General features: G+C 34.2%; 1 protein-coding gene across 1 annotated transcript in view; it reads left to right on the top strand.

Annotated features, from left to right (window-relative positions):
• The window catches only part of ZPBP (zona pellucida binding protein), a gene marked incomplete at both ends in the record, with an annotated part of 109,951 nt that overhangs the window by 69,722 nt on the left and 18,406 nt on the right, over positions 1 to 21,823 (top strand). The window contains one exon of the mRNA XM_082846430.1: positions 2,566 to 2,743. Within this exon, the coding sequence (XP_082702556.1) occupies positions 2,566 to 2,743 (178 nt within the window). The remainder of the gene's footprint in view (positions 1 to 2,565; positions 2,744 to 21,823) is intronic.

Below are 21,823 nucleotides of genomic sequence, written 5' to 3'. Positions count from 1 at the left end.
TATCTTTAATCTTTCTTCTAAAAATTCTGGTTTTCTAATACAGGTTTCATTTCTTGTGGAGCAACTACCATTTCAGTGACAATGCTGAGTGAAGAGTCGATTCTTTTGTCTTTTGCTTCAGGACTGAAGTAGACTACATTGCAAAGTTAAATTTTTCTTTATTCTAAAGTTCTGGGATTCATTATTCTTCTTAGCAGTGGATTCCAACTTTCATAGAATTCAAACTATTATATAACCCTTTACTTTCTTCCTCTTCCCTTTGGCACTGCTTTGAAACTGAGCTTTATCTCATAGTGCTCTGCCTGTTTTACTGATATGAGTGAGTGTACATCATCCATGCTGATGTTCCTACCATGAGAAGGACAACTTTGTGTTTTTGTTTTAAACTTTTTTGACAGTTCTTCATTGGGACATTTTCCTGTAAGATCTGGACACCCTACCTCTCATTTGCTCACTGAGCACTGAGATCACCAGTCTTTTCTATGCAAATTCACAATTCTTTCCATTTCATCCAAGATACTGTAAGCCTCTCCTTTTTTGTTTTTTGGGGTTTTGTTTTTTGCTTTTTAATTCCAGCCCCATTCGATGGCTATAGTCATTTTCCAAAGAGATTCCCCAAATATAGCTGTTAACCAAAGTTTTCCAACAGACTCCATCTTAAAAATGTATTGTCCATAACACCTGGTACATAATGAATTCTCCCCTCATGGATACTGGAGCTCCAATTCATCTCTGGTTGTGTATAATGTATGCCATTTTTTTGCCTATCCTAGGACTCTCATTGCTTACTGGACTAACGTAGAGCACATATTAAGCCTTTCTAGTTGCCTTTTTCAGTACCTAATGTGGCATGATCTGTTGAGCAGGTTATGGTATTTAAAGTAAGCTGTTCAGCTTCTCCACGCAGAAGTTTATATAGTTTACAAACTGCTTATTGTTGAAGTGGTAATGATTTCTTGTTCTAGTCTTGTAATCAATAGCCAATAATTATAGAACATATTCCTTTCATATATGCTTAATAAGTCTATAAAATTTGGGGATGGGTGGGTGAAGGGAGGAGTAGCTTGGGCCAGGCAATCTGATGTTTATTCAGTTGTATTAATTCTTTGTGATTAAGGTGATTCAGGTGATTAATCTATGAAGAATTTCTATAATTATGATTTGTTCTTATGTCATCCAAATTTGTCCAAAAATTTTTACTTTAAAATCTTTAATCTTTACCCAATTCAGAGAATTCTTCAGTTTCACACTTTCTTTGGTACAAATAATTAACCCCATGTCAACCATCAACATACTCATTATTTAAAAAAAAAATTTAGTCAATGATTCAAATAATTTCTTGCCTTCATTTTTATCAAATAAGAGATTTATCCTCATTCTCCTTCTTAGAAAGAAAACAGGAAAGAAGAATCTGATTTACATGATAATTTTTGTTCTTGTCAGGTTTTGCGAGGTATAGTTTCATTGTTTTGTTTTTTTCTTTCCTTTTCCTGCATAGGGTGTCAGGAAGCCAAGTGATTATGATCATGTCTCCTGATACTTTTATTTGTAGTCTTGCATTTAAATATAGTTAATTGGATACCAGATTTGTAGCTAATTAATTCATAAGCACTTCCTTAACCAAAATTGTAAATAGCAGTAAATTTGACAGAATTTATTAGAAGTACAAGAAAACCATTTAGGCTGTAAAAATATAGTAATTCAGTAATAGAATGAGTTGAATGCAGTATATTGAAAAACACTTTTACAATTATTTATAGAAATTTTCATCAGAGGGATGTAATTTGTAAGGTACCTGGAGAAGTCAGTAGATTGAGATGCACCATTCGTGGTTATAGATGAGCACGATTTCATTTACCCCTGCTTCTGACTACATGAGAGGTGCAGGTGAGCATAGGAGAACTGAGCAGAACTAACTAGCTTGTAGAGGGTGTGAACTCATGACCATACCTCATGCTTTACCAGGTAAGGCTTACCAGCCACTGAAAAATATAAGCCTCTTGTTACTTTTCGGAGTCAAGCCAGAATAATTACTACAAGTAAAAAGGTAATTAATTATAGGTCAGAATTATGCCTTAATTATTTTGTAAATTTGATTTTTGAAACAGAGCTATAAGTTCTAACATGTGCTGCATGCTATCTTTAAACCTAATTTTTCTTTATGTAAAGAGTGGAGCAGATGTCTCAGGATATGCTTCTTAAAGTACATTTCTTTAAGAACATTTAATTGTTAGAGTACCCTTCTGAAAGTACATTTAATTTCAGAGAGCTGTCTTGTTTTGCTCTTATGCCCATCCATATATTATTCAAAACCAAAGGGACCAAAAAGTTTGGTTATATATTGAAATATTTTCTTTGTGTTGTATATGGAAGTACTTTTAAAAATATTTGAGGTTTATAGGTGATATCTTTTCAGTTTTACAGGTGTTATTTATATCCTATGAATTCAAGAAAAAATAAGGACCTTGAGAATTTGTTTCCCCTGCTTCTAAATACATAAGCATCCTTATTTGTTCTAAAATTACATTTATGTGATAATTTTTTCATACTTTATTTCTATTTTAGGCTAAAATTCTCATAGAGAGATTTTTTAATCAACAAGTGGAAGTTCTGGGCAGACGTGCAGAGCTGTTGCCTGAGATATACTACATTGAGGGTACTCTCCAAATGGTTTGGATTAATCGCTGCTTCCCAGGGTATGGAGTGAATACCCTGAAACACCCAAAATGTCCTGAGTGCTGTGGTATGTAATGAACTATGATTTTATGGTTTATATGTATGAAAATTCACTTGTCTTCATTATGCCTAAGTGAATGTCTATCACTTATTTTTACTATCATTTAGGTTTGAAATAGTGTGTTTGAAAAGACTATGTCAATCTGAAGATTTAAAAGAAAAAGGCCAACTTAATTCTGGCCTTGTTTTACTACTAGAGTAAAGAGGGGTTGGGGTGTTAGGCAGTTGTCTGGGAGGAAGCACAAATACTAGTTATGAGACACCTAGAGTTACTTAACAGCCAAAATATATTTCTTTTAGAATCAATTTTTGAAGAGTTTACATTTGTATAGTCTGAATTAAGTAACTTTTTCACTTTTTTTAAAAGTAAGTATATGAGTTGCTTTATTACCAGTTGTTCCTTCTGACCGTTGATCCTAGCACTAAAGGATCTGAGCATCTATCTGGCTTCCCCATCTTTGTGCTCATTATAGGACCATCTATAGAGGCTGTTTAGGATGAGGACGTGGATTCACAGTCTCAGAATTTCCATCTGCAGCTGTGGAGTGAGCCAATTAACCTTCAGTCTTGAAAGACTTCCCAACATAAATATCACTACATTAGTGCCATTGTTTGAGTCTTCTCTGTTCTTCCCTCTTTTCTACTATCTTATGTTAGATTAAAAACCTTTTCATATGGTAGAACACTAAATATTATTTTTGCTTTGCTTTATTTAACTTGGTTAGATTTTGCTTTACTTTTTCATAATATTGGTTTTGTTTAAGGATATGAAATTTGACAAAATGTACTGAAAATTTATCTCAGGAAATACAATACAAATTTAACAAATAAATCACTTACAAATGCCAACCTTGTGACTGTTCTGATAATCTGTGATTACGCATATCACACTAGAGCACAGAAAATGATGAAGAAAAGCCTGGTGATGCCAAACAGTGAAACCAAAACTTAGTAGTTTAGCTGTCTATTAAATGCATTTATATTGCCTGTCAATAAAGCCTTAAGACAAACTTAAGAATTTAAATAGTTGCATCTTATTAATTCTAAGAATTTTGAAATAAACATAGCTCTTTCAGTTGAAATGATAGGTTTCATCATAATGAAATTATTATGAATAATAATTTCATCATTGGAGTTTTTTTGCATGTATAAAAGTTCAGATAAACCCAATTTTCAGGTACTCTAATTTTACCATGTAATTATAACATTCAGCATTATTATATGCTCTACTATTTGATCAAGTTCATTAAGCAACTCTTTTACTCCTGACAACAAACACCATGGGAAGTATATAATGAAACTGTTGTATAAATCTCCAAAATATTTTCTGCCCCTGAAATACTGCTTTGCTCTCCCAAATATATGTCTTGGCCCACAAAGCTTAGAGATACAGGAGATGCATCCAGGAAACAATTAGAGAACAAGAGACCACCAAACTACAGGGAAGAGAACGGAAAGGAGATTATATAAAGCAAACTAAGTTAGAGATAGGATGAATCTCTATATAGGATTAATATAATTGAAAAAAAGGCTTTCTGAGTGATTTGAGACTTGAGGTAAGACTTTGAAGATACAGGCTTAGCAAGTACCACCCAAGCAAGGGCATGACTGAGTGTCAGATTTCTGTGGGAATTTTGCTTGACTGGGACTAGAGGATTAGTATCAGAAGAGCTGTGGGGAATGACAGGCTTTGAAAGCAAAGTGGGAGAGTTCAAATTTAATGTGGCAATAAGAGTCATATCTTTGCGTAGAGGAGAGAAATAACATTTATTTTTTGAATTTTATGGGATCATTATCATTGCTCAGTACACTTATCAAGTATTGATTTGCTGTATCTCATTTTATGTTGTTCTATGGTAAATAAATATTTTAATTTAGAATTACCTTTATGCTATTATCATCTCTGTTCGATTACTTAAGCGAGACTGAGCTCCTTTTTTGCACAGAACTCATTAAATATAATGTGGCCTTCAGGTCCCCATCATATACAGTCATTTTTACAGAATTTTTACAGTGATTAATACAGTCTATATTACAGAAGGCTATTACTTTAAAAATTTTAAAGAGCACATACTACCCAAAAAACATTTATATCATTCTCCAAATTGGTAGGCACTATAAAATATAACAATAGTTATAAGACAAAATTAACATATTAAATGAACTTACCCATTCAAGTGTGAAATGGAATACTAGATAGAAGTACATAAAACATATGAGATACTTTGTAAAGTGACTTAACTTCCAAAATGAAAACACACCAAGTTTATGTTCAGCAAAGATTGAATAAGCATGTCTATTATGTGAGGGAAGTTTATTTACTTTCTCAGCAGTTGGTAAAGTAAACGGTGATGTTTTCTTGTTTTTTGGATATCTTTACTCATTTAATCTTTATGTCTAGATCACAGATAAAGATCGTTTGCTTATAAACCTAGAGACTTAACATTTCTACCTGTATTATTTTTCTCATTTCTAATTAATTTAGCATTTTAAATTGATTTTCACTGAAAGTACTTCTTTACACATTATCATTCTTACTATATGCATCATTTTGTCAATCATTTTGACACTGAATAATGAAAAAGTTCTAATTTGTGAATTATAGATGCCTCATAATTTCATAAATTATATCATAAAGATACTACAACCAAAGACCAGCTAGAATATTATATTGTTTCTGATAGAATTTTTTAAAACACAGATTCTAAAATATGTTTTACTGTGTAATTTCTGTAGTTTCTGTTATTTCTGTAATATTTCTGTATTTTGCTTTCCTTTTTATTTTATTCCTATTTAAGCTCATCAAATGACATTCTTTTTTTGACATAATATCCCACTCCTCCTTCTTCTTCCTCTTTAAACTATGGCACTGTCTCAAAGTTACCTGAAGACCTTCTCAAAAACATATCCAAGGTGTGGGAGCCACACATTTACGTTTATAAGCATCCTAGGTGATTTGATGGACATGAAAGTTTGAGTCTCTTGAGTATTGGTGTTGATAAAGTGATACCTAGATAGGACGCCTTTCCTCCTAATGAGGCAGCACACTATTTTTCATTGACTGTTATGGATGAATGTATAGCTCACTAATAGTTTATGCAGCACTGTTGTTTTCTGTTGCTTTCTTTATAAGTAAGGTTTTCTGTTGCACATCCAAAGCTTTGGGGAGTCCCAGGAAACTTAAGCAAGGAGCTCTTTCATGGTGATATAGTGTCTGTGTTAGTAGTTAGAAATAATTAGGTTATAGGTTAAACATCTTGAGATAATTTTATTAATAAAGTGTACTTTTGTAATTTAATTTTACAGTGAAAGTGAATTGTTCAGTAGATACAGTTGTTTTTAATAAGGTATTTTAGACTCTAAAACTTTATCCTGCTCAGACATGCAACCATGAACTCTTGTTTTAGTTTTACATCTAAGGACCAAAAAAATGTTCTGTCAACAAAGCAGACTTTAAGGCAAGAAGTCTTACTAGTTATACAGAGAGGCATTAAGTAATGATGAAAGGGTAAGTCTAACAAGAAAAGGTGAAAATAAAATATTTCTAAATCTGTGAGGATTTAACATAGGTCTGAAATACATAAAACAATAATTGTCAGGTAACACTGGCATATAAAGCCATATAGAAAAAATTAAGATTGGACCCAGCTAAAAATTCACTTCCAGATGTATTACAGACATATATACATAAAGAACTGTAAATGTTTTAGAATATAACAAGAAAATATCGTGTCTTCAGTATCAGAAAAAGATTTCCAGAAAAACACACAAAAATCACTAACTTTAATAAAAAACGTTTTTGTCTACATAAAATTTGAGTGCTTATGTTTATCAAAAGACACTGCAAAGAGAGAAAAGATAATCTACAGAATGGGAAAATTATTTATAATGGATATAACCAACAAAAGACTAGGATATATAAAGAACCCATAGAAAACATTTTTTAAAAAGACAAAACAATTTTGAAAAATGGGAAAAGATTTTAACAAGTAATTCACAAAAGAGTAATTCCAAATGGTCAATGGATCCATGAAAATATGTTCAACCTTTTTGTAATCAGGGAAATGTAAATTAAAAACAAAATGAGCTCCTACTATGCAACTATCAGGTGGGCAAAAAAATAAATAGTCTCAATACACTAGGTGTTCAAAAAAATGTGGAGTCTCGGAGCAGCATACACTGCCTGAGTGAGTATAAATCTTGCCCCTTGGGCAGCAGTTTGGTATTATTGTAAACATGACGATGCACATACTCTATGATCTAGCATTTGACTCTCAGGGAAATTTCCTCAGCATATTTTCTCATAGTCCCAAACTAGAGACAACCTAAAGTCTATTCATAGTAAAATGTACAAATAAACAGTGATGTATTCATACAATGGAATGGCTATAATTGGTGAATGGGAATTACAACCACATGAATATATTTTATAAATATAACTTGTGGAAAAGAAGCTAAGGACAATGGAATCCATGTAATTTAGGCATAGCTAAACTCTGTTTTATAGAGATTTATTTGTGAATGCTAAAAGCTAAAACTATAGTGCAATCCAAGGAAATTATCACCATGACACAGAAGAAGACTAGTGCTGATTTGTGGATGGGAAGGAGTGTGAGTGGGTGGGACATAGGCAGAGTGTTAAAGGGTGGCAGATTTCTACGTTATGGCCTCAATTGTTTCTAGACAGGTTTTCTATGCAAACATTCATTATATTGTACATGGTGGCAGATTTCTACGTTATGGCCTCAATTGTTTCTAGACAGGTTTTCTATGCAAACATTCATTATATTGTACATTTATGTCTTATTTTTCCATGTGTTAGATTTCATAATAAAAAGGTAAAAAATTAAAATTTTCCCTTAAAGCTTGAACACCATTGTTAACAACACTAAAGGCACGCTAAGGAAAAATAAGAAGTGCTTTCTTTCTCTAATACTTCAAATTTATAATTTGTGTATAGTATCACCTGATTTTTGTCTTCATAAATTTATAATTTTAACAGAGCTATCAATAAATGGTTCAGTGGGAATAATGAAATTATAATTTTTTTTCTGTTAACCATTAAGTTGTAAATATCATTCCATATTACTCTACTGTCTTCTTATTACTTTTGTTTGTTAAAAATGGCCAACTAATTGTAGGAATTATATTTAAACATTTTGTTTATGTTGGAATTTAGATTATTTCCTATTTTTATTATTATAGTATATGTTATTTACAAGAATACTTAACCAGCTTTTATTTTTTTGAGTATTTCCTCGTATAAATTTACAGAAATGTGAGTACTAATCTTAAATAATGGGCATTTTGAGTTTTCACATTTTTGGTGTGTTATTTTAACAGTTCAAAACGTTCATAGTATCTTAACCTCTCTCACAATGTATGTGTAACTACAGACTTTTTTTTTTTTTTTGCGGTACGCGGGCCTCTCACTGTTGTGGCCTCTCCCGTTGTGGAGCACAGGCTCCGGAGGCGCAGGCTCAGCAGCCATGGCTCACGGGCTCAGCCGCTCCGCGGCATGTGGGATCCTCCCCGACCGGGGCACGGACCCGTGTCCCCTGCATCGGCAGGCGGACTCTCAACCACTGCGCCACCAGGGAAGCCCTACAGACATTTTTGAATGTCCTCTAATTGATTCTGAGCATGACTTTTCAAAAATTAAAAAGCAAAATTTTATAGCCGTGTAAAGACTGTATCTCTCACCCTGCTGTGTTCTGCTTAGACTGACATCTTTATCTGGGAGATTTCACAGGTCTGCCTGCCACACAGAGCTTGTTAACTGGACAGCCATCCATAGCACTTTATAACTGCTCATTCCCTTCTCTCTCCCCGACTGCCTTCCTACAGTTAAATTCTTGTTTAGATCTTTCACCCAAATTCATCTGCTTGTCTTCATCCCCACTGTAGTCATCTTAATTTGGATTCCATTTTCTTGTGCCTGGAATGATTAGTCTTTTCCTAACTGGTATCCCTTTACTTTTTCTCCTTTTCAGTCCATAGCTCACATTGCTTCTGATTATACTTGTAAATTCCAAGTGTAATCACCTCATTATTTTAAAACCTACAATAATAAAACCCTGGCTTCATAGGATAACTTATTATATGCTTTGTAAGCCAAATCTTCCTTATCTTGAGCAACTAACCCTTTATTGTAACACTGATGTCATTTTTTATATTTTATTCCTCCAGGAAATGTGTTAGAATTCAGCAACACATAGCATGCTTACTAAGTGTCTGGCACTGGGGATACATTGATGAGAGACATGAACAAGTTGCTTCTCTGGTGTTTATATTTTGTCTGGGCAAGCAGCTTATAAACAAACAGGTGAATAAAGTCATTGCATATGATGATAGGCACAATAACAAGCATTAAACAAGGTGATATGATGCACCCTAGTGTACCTGGCAGGATTTAAACAGTAAACAGGAGGTCTGCTCACTAGTATTTTGAATAGGATTGAATGAAAGTGCCACTGTCAGAGGTCTGGGTAGGGATAAGGGATGTTGAGGCCCTGGGACTACAGCATCTTGAAGCAGCTACCATCCATAGGCTTGAAGAATGATGAGGGAAGAATGAGACAGTGGCCTGTGAGAGCTGGGGAAGCAGGGCTGCCTGACACCAGCTGAGCTGTAGGCGCACAGTGAGGCAGCCACTCCATAAAACTGGCAGGAGGCAAGAGGAAGATAAATGTCCTGTCCTGCTGTCCTCTCATGGAGCCTTCCTGTGGCCAGACCCAAAGGAAGGGAACCTGGGTGATGGAGTCCATAGAGGTTAGCTCCAAGAGAGGGAGCAGGGCAGAGAAGGGTGGGTGATGGACCAGGTTTGGGGTTCAATTGGAGACTACCATGGAGAGTGTCTAGGGTGAAACTAGGGGATCCATCAATTGGATTGTCAAGGATGACTTCACTCAGAAAGTGACTCCTGGGACTTCCCTGGTGGTCCAGTGGCTAAGGCCCCATGCTCCCAATGCAGGGGGCCTGGGTTCGATCCCTGGCCAGGGAACTAGATCCCTCATGCCACGACTAGGATTTCACATGCTGCAGCTACAGATCCTGCATGCCACAACTAAAAGATCCCTCATGCCGCAACTATAGATCCTGCATGCTGCAACTAAAAGATCCCACATGCCGCAATTAGGACCCGGCTCAGCCAAATATAAATGAATAAATAAATAAATAAATTTGTTTTAAAAAGTGACTCTTGAGTTGAGCCCTGCATGATAAGTGGGAGAAGATTATACAGAGATTTGTGTACCGAGTTTTCCTAGCAGAGAGAAAACACATACAAAGGCATGACTAAGGATGACATGCTTCAGAGCTGATTACTGGCCCCAGCAATAGAAAGTAGATTTAGTATATTTAAGACACAATCAAGAAAAAGTGTTTATGGAATGTAAAAGCAGGAGGAAAGGGAAGAATAGAGTGGTTCTTATGTTTAAACATGAGTAGGTGGTATATACTGAAATCCCAGTTGAATTGTTTTATATCACGTGAAGTTGTAGTCTGATTTTATTTCATGTAGAACGCCCAGTTTCTCAGTGTGATTTATTGAGAAGTTCATCCTTTATCCAGTGCTACACTTAAGTATCTCTAAAGGCAGATATGTTTCTGAATACTCTTGTTCCACTGATACGTTCGTCTATCCCCAGCAATCGCGCTACTGGGCATATACCCTGAGAAAATCATAATTCAAAAAGTCACATGCACCCCAATGTTCATTGCAGCACTATTTACAATAGCCAGGTCATGGAAGCAACCTGAATGCCCATCAACAGATGAATGGATAAAGATGATGTGGTACATATATACAATGGAATATTACTCAGACATGAAATTAAATTGGGTCATTTGTAGAGATGTGGATGGACCTAGACTCTGTCATACAGAGTGAAGTAAGTCAGAAAGAGAAAAACAAATATTGTATATTAACGCATATATGTGGAATCTAGAAAAATGGTACAGATGAACCTATTTGCAGGGCAGGAATAGAAAGACAGGTGTAGAGAACAGATGTGTGGACATGGGGGAAAGGAGAGGGTGGGATGAATTGGGAGATTAGGTTTGACATAAATACGCTACCATGTATAAAATACATGGCTAGTGGGAACCAGCTGTGTAGTACAGGGAGTGCAGCTCAGTGCTCTGTGATGACCTAGGTGGGTGGGATGGAGGGTGGTGGGAGGGACGTCCAAGAGGGAGGGGATACATGTATACATATAGCTGATTCACTTCATTGTACTAACAATGAAGTAGAACAATGTACTACTACATTAGTTAGTACTACAAGTACTAACAATGTTAGTAGAAACTAACACAACAGTGTAAAACAGGTATACTCCAATTAAAAAAAAACAGTTATAACTTTTAATGAGTCTCAGTCTCTGATAAGGCATGTCCTTTTGTATTGGGTTGGCCAGAAAGTTCATTCGGGCTTGTCTGTAACATCTTACAGAAAAACCCAAGTGAACTTTTTTGGCAAACCCAATGTTATGAGATCCATTGCCTCTCCATTCAAACTTTTGGATCAGCTTGTCAAGTTCTATAAAAATGGCTGTTGGATTATGATCGCCACTTCACTGAATCTACAATGCTATTTGGGAGAATTGTCATCCTACCAGTACTGAGTCTTTCAATTCATGAACATGATGTGTGTGTGTGCGTGCGTGCGCGCGCATGCACGCACATGTGCTTCTTCATTAAAATATATCCCATTAAGTCTTCATTTAAATGTATCCCAATTATAATTGTTCTTATAGAGGTCTTACAAATATTTTACTTAGATTTATATCTAGGTAATTGATTGTTTTAAACGTCTTATTTTGATATAATGTTGGACTTCAGAAAAATAGTACAAAGTATTCCTCTTTAACTTTCACCAAACTTATTGCTATAGGCTGAATATTTGTACCCCCCGTAAATTCATATGCCAAAACCTAATCCCCAGTGTGGTGGTATTTGGTGGTGGGGACTTTGTGAGTTGATTTTTGTATATAATGTATGATAAGGCTCCAACTTTATTCATTTGCATGTGGATATTCAGTTTTCTAGCACCATTTGTTGAGATGACTATCCTTTACCCATGGAATAGTCTTAGCCTCCATGTTGGACATCAGTTGACCGTGTACACGAGGGTTTGTTTCTGGGACCTCTCTTCTGTTCCTTTGGTCTGTATGTCTGTGTTTATGCTAATATCACACGGTTTTGATTACTATAGCTTTGTAATCAGTTTTGAAATAAAAAAAATGTGATTGCTCCAAATCTTTCTTTTTCAAGATTTTTCTGGTTATTCGTGGATCCTGGAGTTCCATGTGGATTTTAGGATGAGGTTTTCTATTTCTGAAAAGAAAAAAATACATTTGGGATCTTGATAGGGATTGCATTGAATTTGTAGATTGCTTTAGGTAGTATTTTTATCTTAATATTAAGTCTTCCATGAACACAGGATGTCTTTCCAAATTTACATTTCCTTTAATTTCTGTCAGCAATGTTTTGTAGTTTTCAGTGAATAGATCTTCTGCCTCCTTGGTTAAAGTTATTGCTAAACATTTTATTTGTTATGCTATAGCAAATGAATTGTTTTATTCTTTTCCATGTTGGATTATTCATTGCTAATTTATAGATATACAACTATTTTAGCATATTGGTTTCACATGGTGTGATTTTGCAGAATTTGTTTATTAGATTTAGTAGGGTTTTTAGAGTGTTGAGGATTTTATGCATATAAGATCATGACATCTTTGAACAGAAATAATTTTATTCTTTTTCAATTGTATTCATTTATTTTTCTTACCAAATTACGCTGTCAAGAACTTCTGATAATGTTGAATATAAGTGGCAAATGTGCACATTCGTATTGTTCTTATCTTAAGGGGGAAACTTTCAGTCTTTCATCGTTGAATATGATGTTAGCTGTGAGTTCTTTGTATATGGCCTTTAACATGTTTAGAGAGTTTTCTTCCATACGTAGTTGATTATTGTTATTATAAAAGGGTATTGACATTGAAAAAATGTTTTTTCTATGTAAATTGAGATGAGCATATGTTTTTTCCCCCACATTTCATTCTGTTAATGTGGTATATTTTATTGACCAAGGTTTTGTATGTTGAATCATCCTTGCATTCTGGGAGTAAAACCCACTCGGTCACAGTTTACAATCCTCTAAATATGTTGCTAAATTTGATGTTCTTATATTTTGTTGAGGATTTTTGTATTAGTATTCATAAGGGATATTGGCCTAATTTTCTTGTAGTGTCTCATCTGGCTGGCTTTATAGGATGAGTTAGGAAGTGTCTACTCCTCTGACTTTCTGGATGAGTTTGAAAAAATAATTTGTGTTACTTCTTTAAATTTTAGTAGAATTCACAAGTGAAGCCATCTGGTTCTGGGTTTTCTCTATGAGGAGGTTTCTGATTACTGATTTAATGTCTTACTAGTTTCACATTTATTCAGATTTTCTATTTCTTTATGTGTCATTTTGGTAGATTATGTGTTTCTAGAAATGTGTCCAGCAACTATACTCCCCCCAAAAAAAGAAAATCAAAGGAAAAATAAAAATAAAAATCCTAACCCCCCCAAAAAAAAGAAATGTGTCCATTTCATTTAGGTTATACAACTTACTGGTGTACAGTTATTCATAGTATAGTTTTATATTGCTGTTTGTGTAAAATCAGTAGTAATGTCTCTGCTTTCACTAATATTGTTATTTTAGTATTTTAAGTCTTTTCTCTTTTATTCATTGCCAATGTAGCTAAAGTGGTTAATTTTCTTGATGTTTTCAACAAACCAGCTTTTGGTTTTGTTGATATTCTCTATTACTTTCCTATATACATACATATATATATATATTTTTTTTTTTTTTTACCTCAGTTTTAATCTTTATTATTTCCATCATTCTGTTGGCTTTGTGGTCAGTTTGTCCCACTTTTCCTACTTCCTTAAGTGAAGTCAGTTTAATAATTTGAGATCTCCCTTTTTTGATCTAAGTATTTAGAGTTAGCACTTCTTTTGCTGCATCCCATAAGCTTTAGCATATTGTGTTATCATTTTCATTTGTCTCAAGTATCTGTTTCCCTTGTGTTTATCAATTGATTCATTAATTGTTCAATAGTATATTATTTGATTTCCAAATATTTGTGTACATTCCAGTATTCCTTAATGTACTGGTTTCTAGCTTTATTATATTGTAATCATAAAAGACACTTTGTATTATTTCAATTTTTTTAAAGTTTATTGAGACTTTTTTTGTTACATAACATATGAGCTGTCCTGAAGAATGTTCCCTGTGCACTTGATAAAAATGTGTATTTAGCTATTCTTGTGGAGGCTTCTCTGTATGTCTCTTAGGTCTAATAGGTTTATAGTGTTGTTTAAGCTCTCTATTTCCTTATTAATTTTTTTGCATGGTTATTATTAAAGGTGGGTTACTGAAGTCACTAATATTTTATAGCTCTCTATTTCCCTTCAGTTCTTTCAATGTTTGCTCTATATATTTTGAGACTCTGTTTCTAGGTGAGGTGCATATATGTTTATAATTGTTATCTCTTCTTGATGAACTGAATTGTCCATCAATAATATGTAATGTTCTCGTAACAATTTTTGTCCAAAAGTTAATTTTGTCTGACAGTAGTATGGCCACCCCAGCTTTCTTTTGATTAATCTTTCGATTAATCCTTGCATGTAAGATCTTTTTCTGTTCTTTCACTTTCAGCCTATTTGTGTTTTAGAACTAAATGGGTCTCTTGTAGTTAAAAGTTGCATCATGTTTTTTTTTCTTTTAATCCATTCTGCCAATATCTGTCTTTTGATTGGAGATGTTAATCCACTAACATTTAAAGTTATTACTTATAAGGAAGGACTTCTGTCATTTTTCTATCTGTTTTCTATATTTCTCACAGCTTTTTTGTTCCTTATTTCCTCCATTCCTGCATTCTTTTCTGTTTAGTTGATTTCTTATAATGACACTTTTTGATTCACTTCTCATTTCCTTTGTATATATAGTAAAGTTCTTTTCTCTGTGGCTACAGTGGCAATGAAATATAACATTCTATTATAACAATCTAATTATAATGGTTATCAACTTAATTGCATTCAGATATAAAAACTCTCCTCCTTTACAACTCTGCATCCCCCTTAAATTATTGATGTTCTAAATTATATCTTTAATATTGTATACCCAATAACATAATTTATAATTGTTTTTATGCATTTGTTTCTTAAATCCTGTAGAAAACAAAAATAGTGGTTAGAGCCTGAAACTACCATAATACTGATATTTATACTCAATATGTGTTACCTTTACTAGAAATCTTTATATGAAGATATAAAGTCAGATGAAGTCTGACTTTGAGTTACTGTGTAGCATCCTTTCATTTGTACCTTGAAGGGACTCCCTTTATCATTTCTTTTAGGACATATCTAGTAGTAATGAACCCCTTCATCTTTTCTTTATCTTGGAATGGCTTAATTTCTTCAAAATTTTTTGAAGGATATTATTGCTGGATATAAAATTCTCAGTTGACACTTTTTTTCCCAGCACTTTAAATGTATCTTCCTACTCACTTCCGGCCTACAAGGTTTCTGTTGAGAAATTAGCTGATCGTCTTATGTAGGGCCTCATGTAAATGATGAATTACTTCTGTCTTGCTGCTTTCAATATTTTTCTATGCCTTTGTCTTCAACAGTTTGCTTGTAATGTATGTGCTGGTGTGGGTCTCTTTCAGTTTTTCCTACTTGGAACTTGTATTTTTGGATTTGTCGATTCATGTATTTCATCAAGTTTTTGGTCATTATTTATTTTTCTTTCTCTTCTTCTGGGATTCCCATAATGTACATACTGATGTCCCACAAGTCCCTTTGACACTAATTACTTTTCTTCATCCATTTTTCTTTCTGCAAATTAGATTTTGTAATTTCAACTGTCCTATTTTCAAATTCACTGATTTTTTCTTGTGCAGCCTCAAACATGAAGTTCAACCCCTGTAGTTAATTTTATTTACTGTTGTTTCAGCTCCAACATTTCTCTTTCCTTTTTTATGATTTCTGTCTTTTATTGTTATTTTCATTTTCTTCATATACCATTTTCCTTATGTTCTTTGTTCTTTTTACATCTTTAGCTCTTTGAACATGTTTAACATAGTCATTTTAAAGTCTTTTTTTAAATAAGCCTGATGTCTGTGCTTCTTCAAGATTGGTTTCTGTCTTTCTCTTTCTGACTTACTTCACTCTGTATGACAGACTCTAGGTCCATCCACCTCACTACCAATAACTCACTTTCGTTTCTTTTTATGGCTGAGCAATATTCCATTGTATATGTCAATTTACTATGTTCCTGTAATGGGCCATGTTTTTCTGAGCTTTTTTAAATTATTATTATTCTTTTAAGTTGAGCATTGGAATAATATAATGTGGTGACTCTAGAAATTATATTCTGCCCCTTCCCCAGAGTTTGCTGCTTTTGTTTGGTTTTTACTGAAGGTTTTAGTAGTCCTTTTGTTTTGAGACTTTTCTAAACTATTTTTGCAAAGTGTAAAACTATTTTACACTCAGTTGTGTGTAGTCACCAAAATCTCTGTCTTTGAACAAATCCTACTTCATTATTATATGCTGCTGGATTTAATTTGCTAATATTTTAAAGATCTGTGTTATTATATTATGTATTTTGTTATAATTTCTTTCTCAGGTTTGGTATTATGAATGTGCCAGCCTTAAGAAAGCAAGTTGGGCAAGTGTTCTCTCTTCCTCTGTATTCTGGGGGGAAAAAAAACAGTAATTAGTTTTTTTAAAAAATTAGGATTTACTTAAAATGTCATAGAATTCATCAATGAAAACATCTGGGCTGGGGCTTTATTTTTTGCAAGGAAACTTTTCCACAGTTGATATGAATTTGGTCTAATTTTCTCATTTTTTGAAATAATTCTGTGCAGATATGTTTGTCTTTTTATATTCATTTTTAAGGTATTTGGGATGTCTTACAAAATTTGTAGTCCTTTTCTGCTAGTAGATTTATTTATTAATTTGTTTCAGTAATTGGAGAGGGATTCTGTGCCCTCCAGATTTTAGTTCTTTATTTCTTGCAGGATCTTACTTTTTTCCCCTTTGCTAATTTTTCACTTCACCATGCAACTGCCAAAGGACACTTTTCCCTGTTTTCTTTTTTTTCTCCTCAAAAAAAAATTGTGAATATTTGGAGATTTTCAGGTGTCATTTTGTATTGAGTTCTGATTTAATATGTTACTTATTAATTTAATTCATATATATAGTTATTTTATTGGAAACAATGTATATTCTGTAGTTGTTGAGTGTATTAGTTTATAAATATCAATTATGTCCAGGTAGTTAATAATTTAATAATTATAAAGGGAGAAATTGGAAGAAAGAAAGGGGTCACTGGTCCCAAGCAAGTTTGAAATTTAGAAGGGAAAATTCCAGTATATTTCTAGTATTGAGAATAGTCCTCTATAGCTCAATCCTCTGGCCACTGGGCCCACAGAGGCACTACATTCTAGTCCATGGAAGTTCCATTATCCCCTCTTTCAGGCCTGTGGGTCTGACTTGGTCTACCACTGGACCCAGTACTTTTCCATGGGAGTCATTCCTTTTTTATTCAAGGGTAGTGCATGTTTGCAGATGATTAATTCTACCAGCCCATTTCTTGCTTGTAGAATTTTGGAAATCTAAAAACTGTCTTTAATTTGATCCTGTCTCTGTTCCCTTTAGTCCAAGTTAGCAGTGTTTCTGCTGTAAAACATTCTTAAAAACCTTGCAGTTCTCCTGTGTATGTCATGGGTATTCACATCGTTAGTCAAGAGTGACACCTCTTGTGGAGGCACAGAACTTTTCTGCAATTCCATATCTCAATTCCAGGTTTCTTCCAGGATGGTTGAGTGGACCTGTGAATCACATACGTAGTCTTGGTAGCAAAAGTTTATCCAGCCATAGCATTACTCTCTAGATCTTGCTTTTTAACAGTGGACTTCCTGATTTTAGCATTCTTTGAAATCTGGATAGGTTTCTAATTACCAGATGATGGTTCCTTTTTGCTTAGCAGTGCCATCATCAATTTATCTCTTTCCTCCTGCAGTTTACTATAAGCAGCAAGGCAAAGACAGATTACACCTTTTATTTTGTTTTCTTTGTTGGGAAGTGTTTTTTGTCTTTTGGGTTTTTGTGTGTGTGTGTGTGTGTGTGCTAAAAATTCGATTTCTGTAATACATATGGCTATTCAGGTTTTTATTTTGAGGAGGAGTGGGTAATGTTTGGATAATTTGTGGCCGTCAAGATATAAACTTCTCCCTAGCCTTAGTGGCACCTCACAAATTTTGACATACTGTATTTTCATTTCCATTCACTTCATAATGTTTATTTCTCTTTGGATTTCTTCTTCAAGCAATTGGTTGTTTAGAATTGTGGTGTTTAATTTCCAGATGTTATGGGAATTTTCAGAGATCTTTCTTTTTTTTTTTTTTTTGTGGTACGCGGGCCTCTCACCGTTGTGGCCTCTCCCGTTGCTCCGGATGCGCAGGCTCAGTGGCCATGGCTCACGGGCCCAGCCGCTCCACGGCATATGGGATCTTCCCGGACCGGGGCATGAACCCATGTCCCCTGCATTGACAGGCGGACTCTCAACCACTGCGCCACCCGGGAAACCCTGAGATCTTTCTGTTATTGAAACCTAATTTAATTCAGTTGTCAGAGAGAATATGTGTGATTTGAATACTTTTTAATTTACTGAAAAATTTTTTATGCTATATCCTTCTGGTTATATTCATGCCCCTACCATTATGAGATATTTTTTGTTCCTTGTAATAATCTTTCCTCGGATTTCTGTTTTGTCTAATATTAACACTGCCAATTACAGATTTCTTTTTATTAGTATTATCATGGTTTATCAGTCAGGGTTCCACCAGAGAAAAGAATCAGTAGGATATATGTATACTGAGAGATTTATTGCAAGCAATTGGCTCATGTAATTGTGATAGCTAACTAGATAATTCCAAAATTTATAGGGCAGGTCTTCAGGAAGGGTAGACAAAAAACTCTTGGCCGCAGTCTGAAGCTGAAGTCCACAGGCAGAATTTCTTATTCAAGGGACCCTCAGTTCTTGTCTTAGGCCATTCAACAGATTAAATCAGTCCCACTAGATTATCCCCTTAAAGTCAGCTGATTGTAAATGTTAATCTTATCTACAAAATAACCTGCACAACAATGCCTAGATTAGTGTTTAATTGAATAACTAGTATTGCTTAGCCAAACTGACACATAAAACTGGCCAGTACAAATGCTATGCCTTTTGCTAGCCCCTTACTTTAAATTTATATCTTCATATTTAAGATGTATTTAGTTAGGCAACATACAGTTTGATCTTGCATTTTAAGTCCAGTCTGACAATATCTGTCTTGTAATTGGCATCTTTAAACCCAATTTTATGTAACTACTCACATTGTCAGGTTCAAGTGTATCATCTCACTGTTTTCTATTTCCCCAATTTATTTTTTGCTCCTTTTTTTCTACATTCAATTTTCTACATTCAATTAAATTAATTGAATAGTGTTTGTGCTTCCATTTATCTGCCTTGTTGACCTATTAGGTAGAGCTCTGTGTGTTTTTATTCTAGTGGTAATTTTAGGCTTATGGTGTATATCATTAATGTATCACAGTCTACCTTTAATTAATATTATACCACTTCATATGAAGTATAAGCATCTTAAAATATTATACTTCCATTTCTTCTCTCCTGACCTTTGCGCTATTGTTGACATCCACCCAGTTAAGCTTACCTGTGTCACAGATCCCACACTACATTGTTCTGTTTATTAAACAGTTTATCTTTTATGGGGATGTAAATGATAAGAAAAAAATCACATGTATTTACCCATCTAATTATCCTTTCCATTAGTCTTCATTCTTGGTGTAGACCCAATTCCACCTGCAGTTCTCTTTGTATGGCCTGAAGGATTTTATTTAACATTTCTTCTGGTGTGAATTTGCTATTGAAGAATATTTCATTTTCTTGGATTTGTGGACACTCAGTGCTCCTCAAATTTGGAAAATAGTTTTACTTATTTATTCAAATAATTTTTCTATTAGTCTCATCTTCTCCACCAGGGATTCCAATTAAAAGCATATTAACCTGACTGACATTTTGCCACAGCTCTTTGTTGATCTCTTCGTTAAAAATGTTTTCTGTGTGTTTTATTCTCTGTAGTTTCTATGGCTGTATCTTCAAGATTAGTCATGTTTCCTTCTACAATATCACATCAACCAGTAATCCTACCCAGAGTGTTTTTTGTCACACACAGCATGGTTTTGACCTCTAGAAGATTGAATGAAATGTTTTTTTTTTATATCTTCCATATGTTATCTTAAGTTTTGAACATAGGGAATATTGTTACATTAATTGTTTTAAAGTCCTTTTCCACTTATTCAGGGTAGTTTGCAATTAACTTTTTTCTTATCATGAGTCGTATTGTCTTGTTTCCCTCATGCCAAGTAATTTTTCACTGAATGCCAGATATTTTTGAATGTTCTGTTGTTTGGCATTGAATATTTTTGTATTTTTATATTTTTGCATTATTGAGTTTTTGGGTTTTTAAAAAAATTTTATTTACTTTTTTATACAGCAAGTTCTTATTAGTCATCCATTTTATACACATCAGTGTATACATGTCAACCCCAATCTCCCAATTCATCACACCCCCACCCCCACCCCCCACTGCTTTCCCCACTACATGTCCATACGTTTGTTCTCTACATCTGTGTCTCTATTTCTGCCCTGCAAACTGTTTCATCTGTACCCTTTTTCTGGGTTCCACATATATGCGTTAATATACGATATTTGTTCTTCTCTTTCTGACTTACTTCCCTCTGTATGACAGTCTCTGGATCCATCCATGTCTCTACAAATGACTCAATTTCATTCCTTTTTATGGCTGAGTAATAGTCTGTTGTGTATATGTACCACATCTTCTTTATCCATCGTCCGTCGATGGGCATTTAGGTTGCTTCCATGATCTGGCTATTGTAAACAGTGCTGCAATGAACATTGGTGTGCATGTGTCTTTTTGAATTATGGTTTTCTCTGGGTATATGCCCAGTAGTGGGATTGCTGGTTCATATGGTAATTCTATTTTTAGTTTTTTAAGGAACCTTCATACTTGTTCTCCATAGTGGCTGTATCAATTTACGTTCCCACCAACAGTGCAAGAGGGTTCCCTTTCCTCCACACTCTCTCCAGCATTTGTTGCTTGTAGATTTTCTGATGATGCCCATTCTAACTGGTGTGAGGTGATACCTCATTGTAGTTTTGATTTGCATTTCTCTAATAATTAGTGATGTTGAGCAGCTTTTCATGTGCATCTTGGCCATCTGTATGTCTTCTTTGGAGAAATGTCTATTTAGGTCTTGTGCCCATTTTTGGATCGGGTAGTTTGTTTCTTTAATATTGAGCTGAATGAGCTGTTTATATATTTAGGAGATTAATCCTTTGCCCATTGATTCATTTGCAAATATTTTCTCCCATTTTGAGGGTTGTCTTTTCGTCTTGTTTATGGTTTCCTTTGCTTTGCAAAAGCTTTGAAGTTTCATTAGGTCCCATTTGTTTATTTTTGTTTTTATTTCCATCACTCTAGGAGGTGGATCAAAAAAGATCTTGCTGTGGTTTATGTCAAAGAGTGTTCTTCCTATATTTTCCTCTAAGAGTTTTATAGTGTCTGGTCTTACATTTAGGTATCTAATCCATTTTGAGTTTATTTTTGTGTATGGTGTTAAGGAGTGTTCTAATTTCATTCTTTTACATGTAGCTGTACAGTTTTCCCAGCACCACTTATTGAAGAGACTGTCTTTTCTCCATTGTATATCCTTGCCTCCTTTGTCATAGATTAGTTGACCATAGGTGCGTGGGTTTATCTCTGGGCTTTCTAAGTTTTGAACATAGGGAATATTGTTACATTAATTGTTTTAATGTCCTTTTCCACATATTCAGGGTAGATTGTAATTAACTTTTTTTCTTATTGTGAGTCATATTGTCTTGTTTCCCTCATGCCAAGTAATTTTTCACTGAATGCCAGATATTTGTGAATGTTCTGTTGTT

The sequence above is a fragment of the Leucopleurus acutus genome (assembly GCF_964270905.1).
Source record: "Leucopleurus acutus genome assembly, chromosome: 9".
Taxonomy (NCBI): Eukaryota; Metazoa; Chordata; class Mammalia; order Artiodactyla; family Delphinidae; genus Leucopleurus; species Leucopleurus acutus.
The sequence above is the reverse complement of the archived record's forward strand: the minus strand, read 5'-3'. Positions and strand labels throughout refer to the sequence as shown.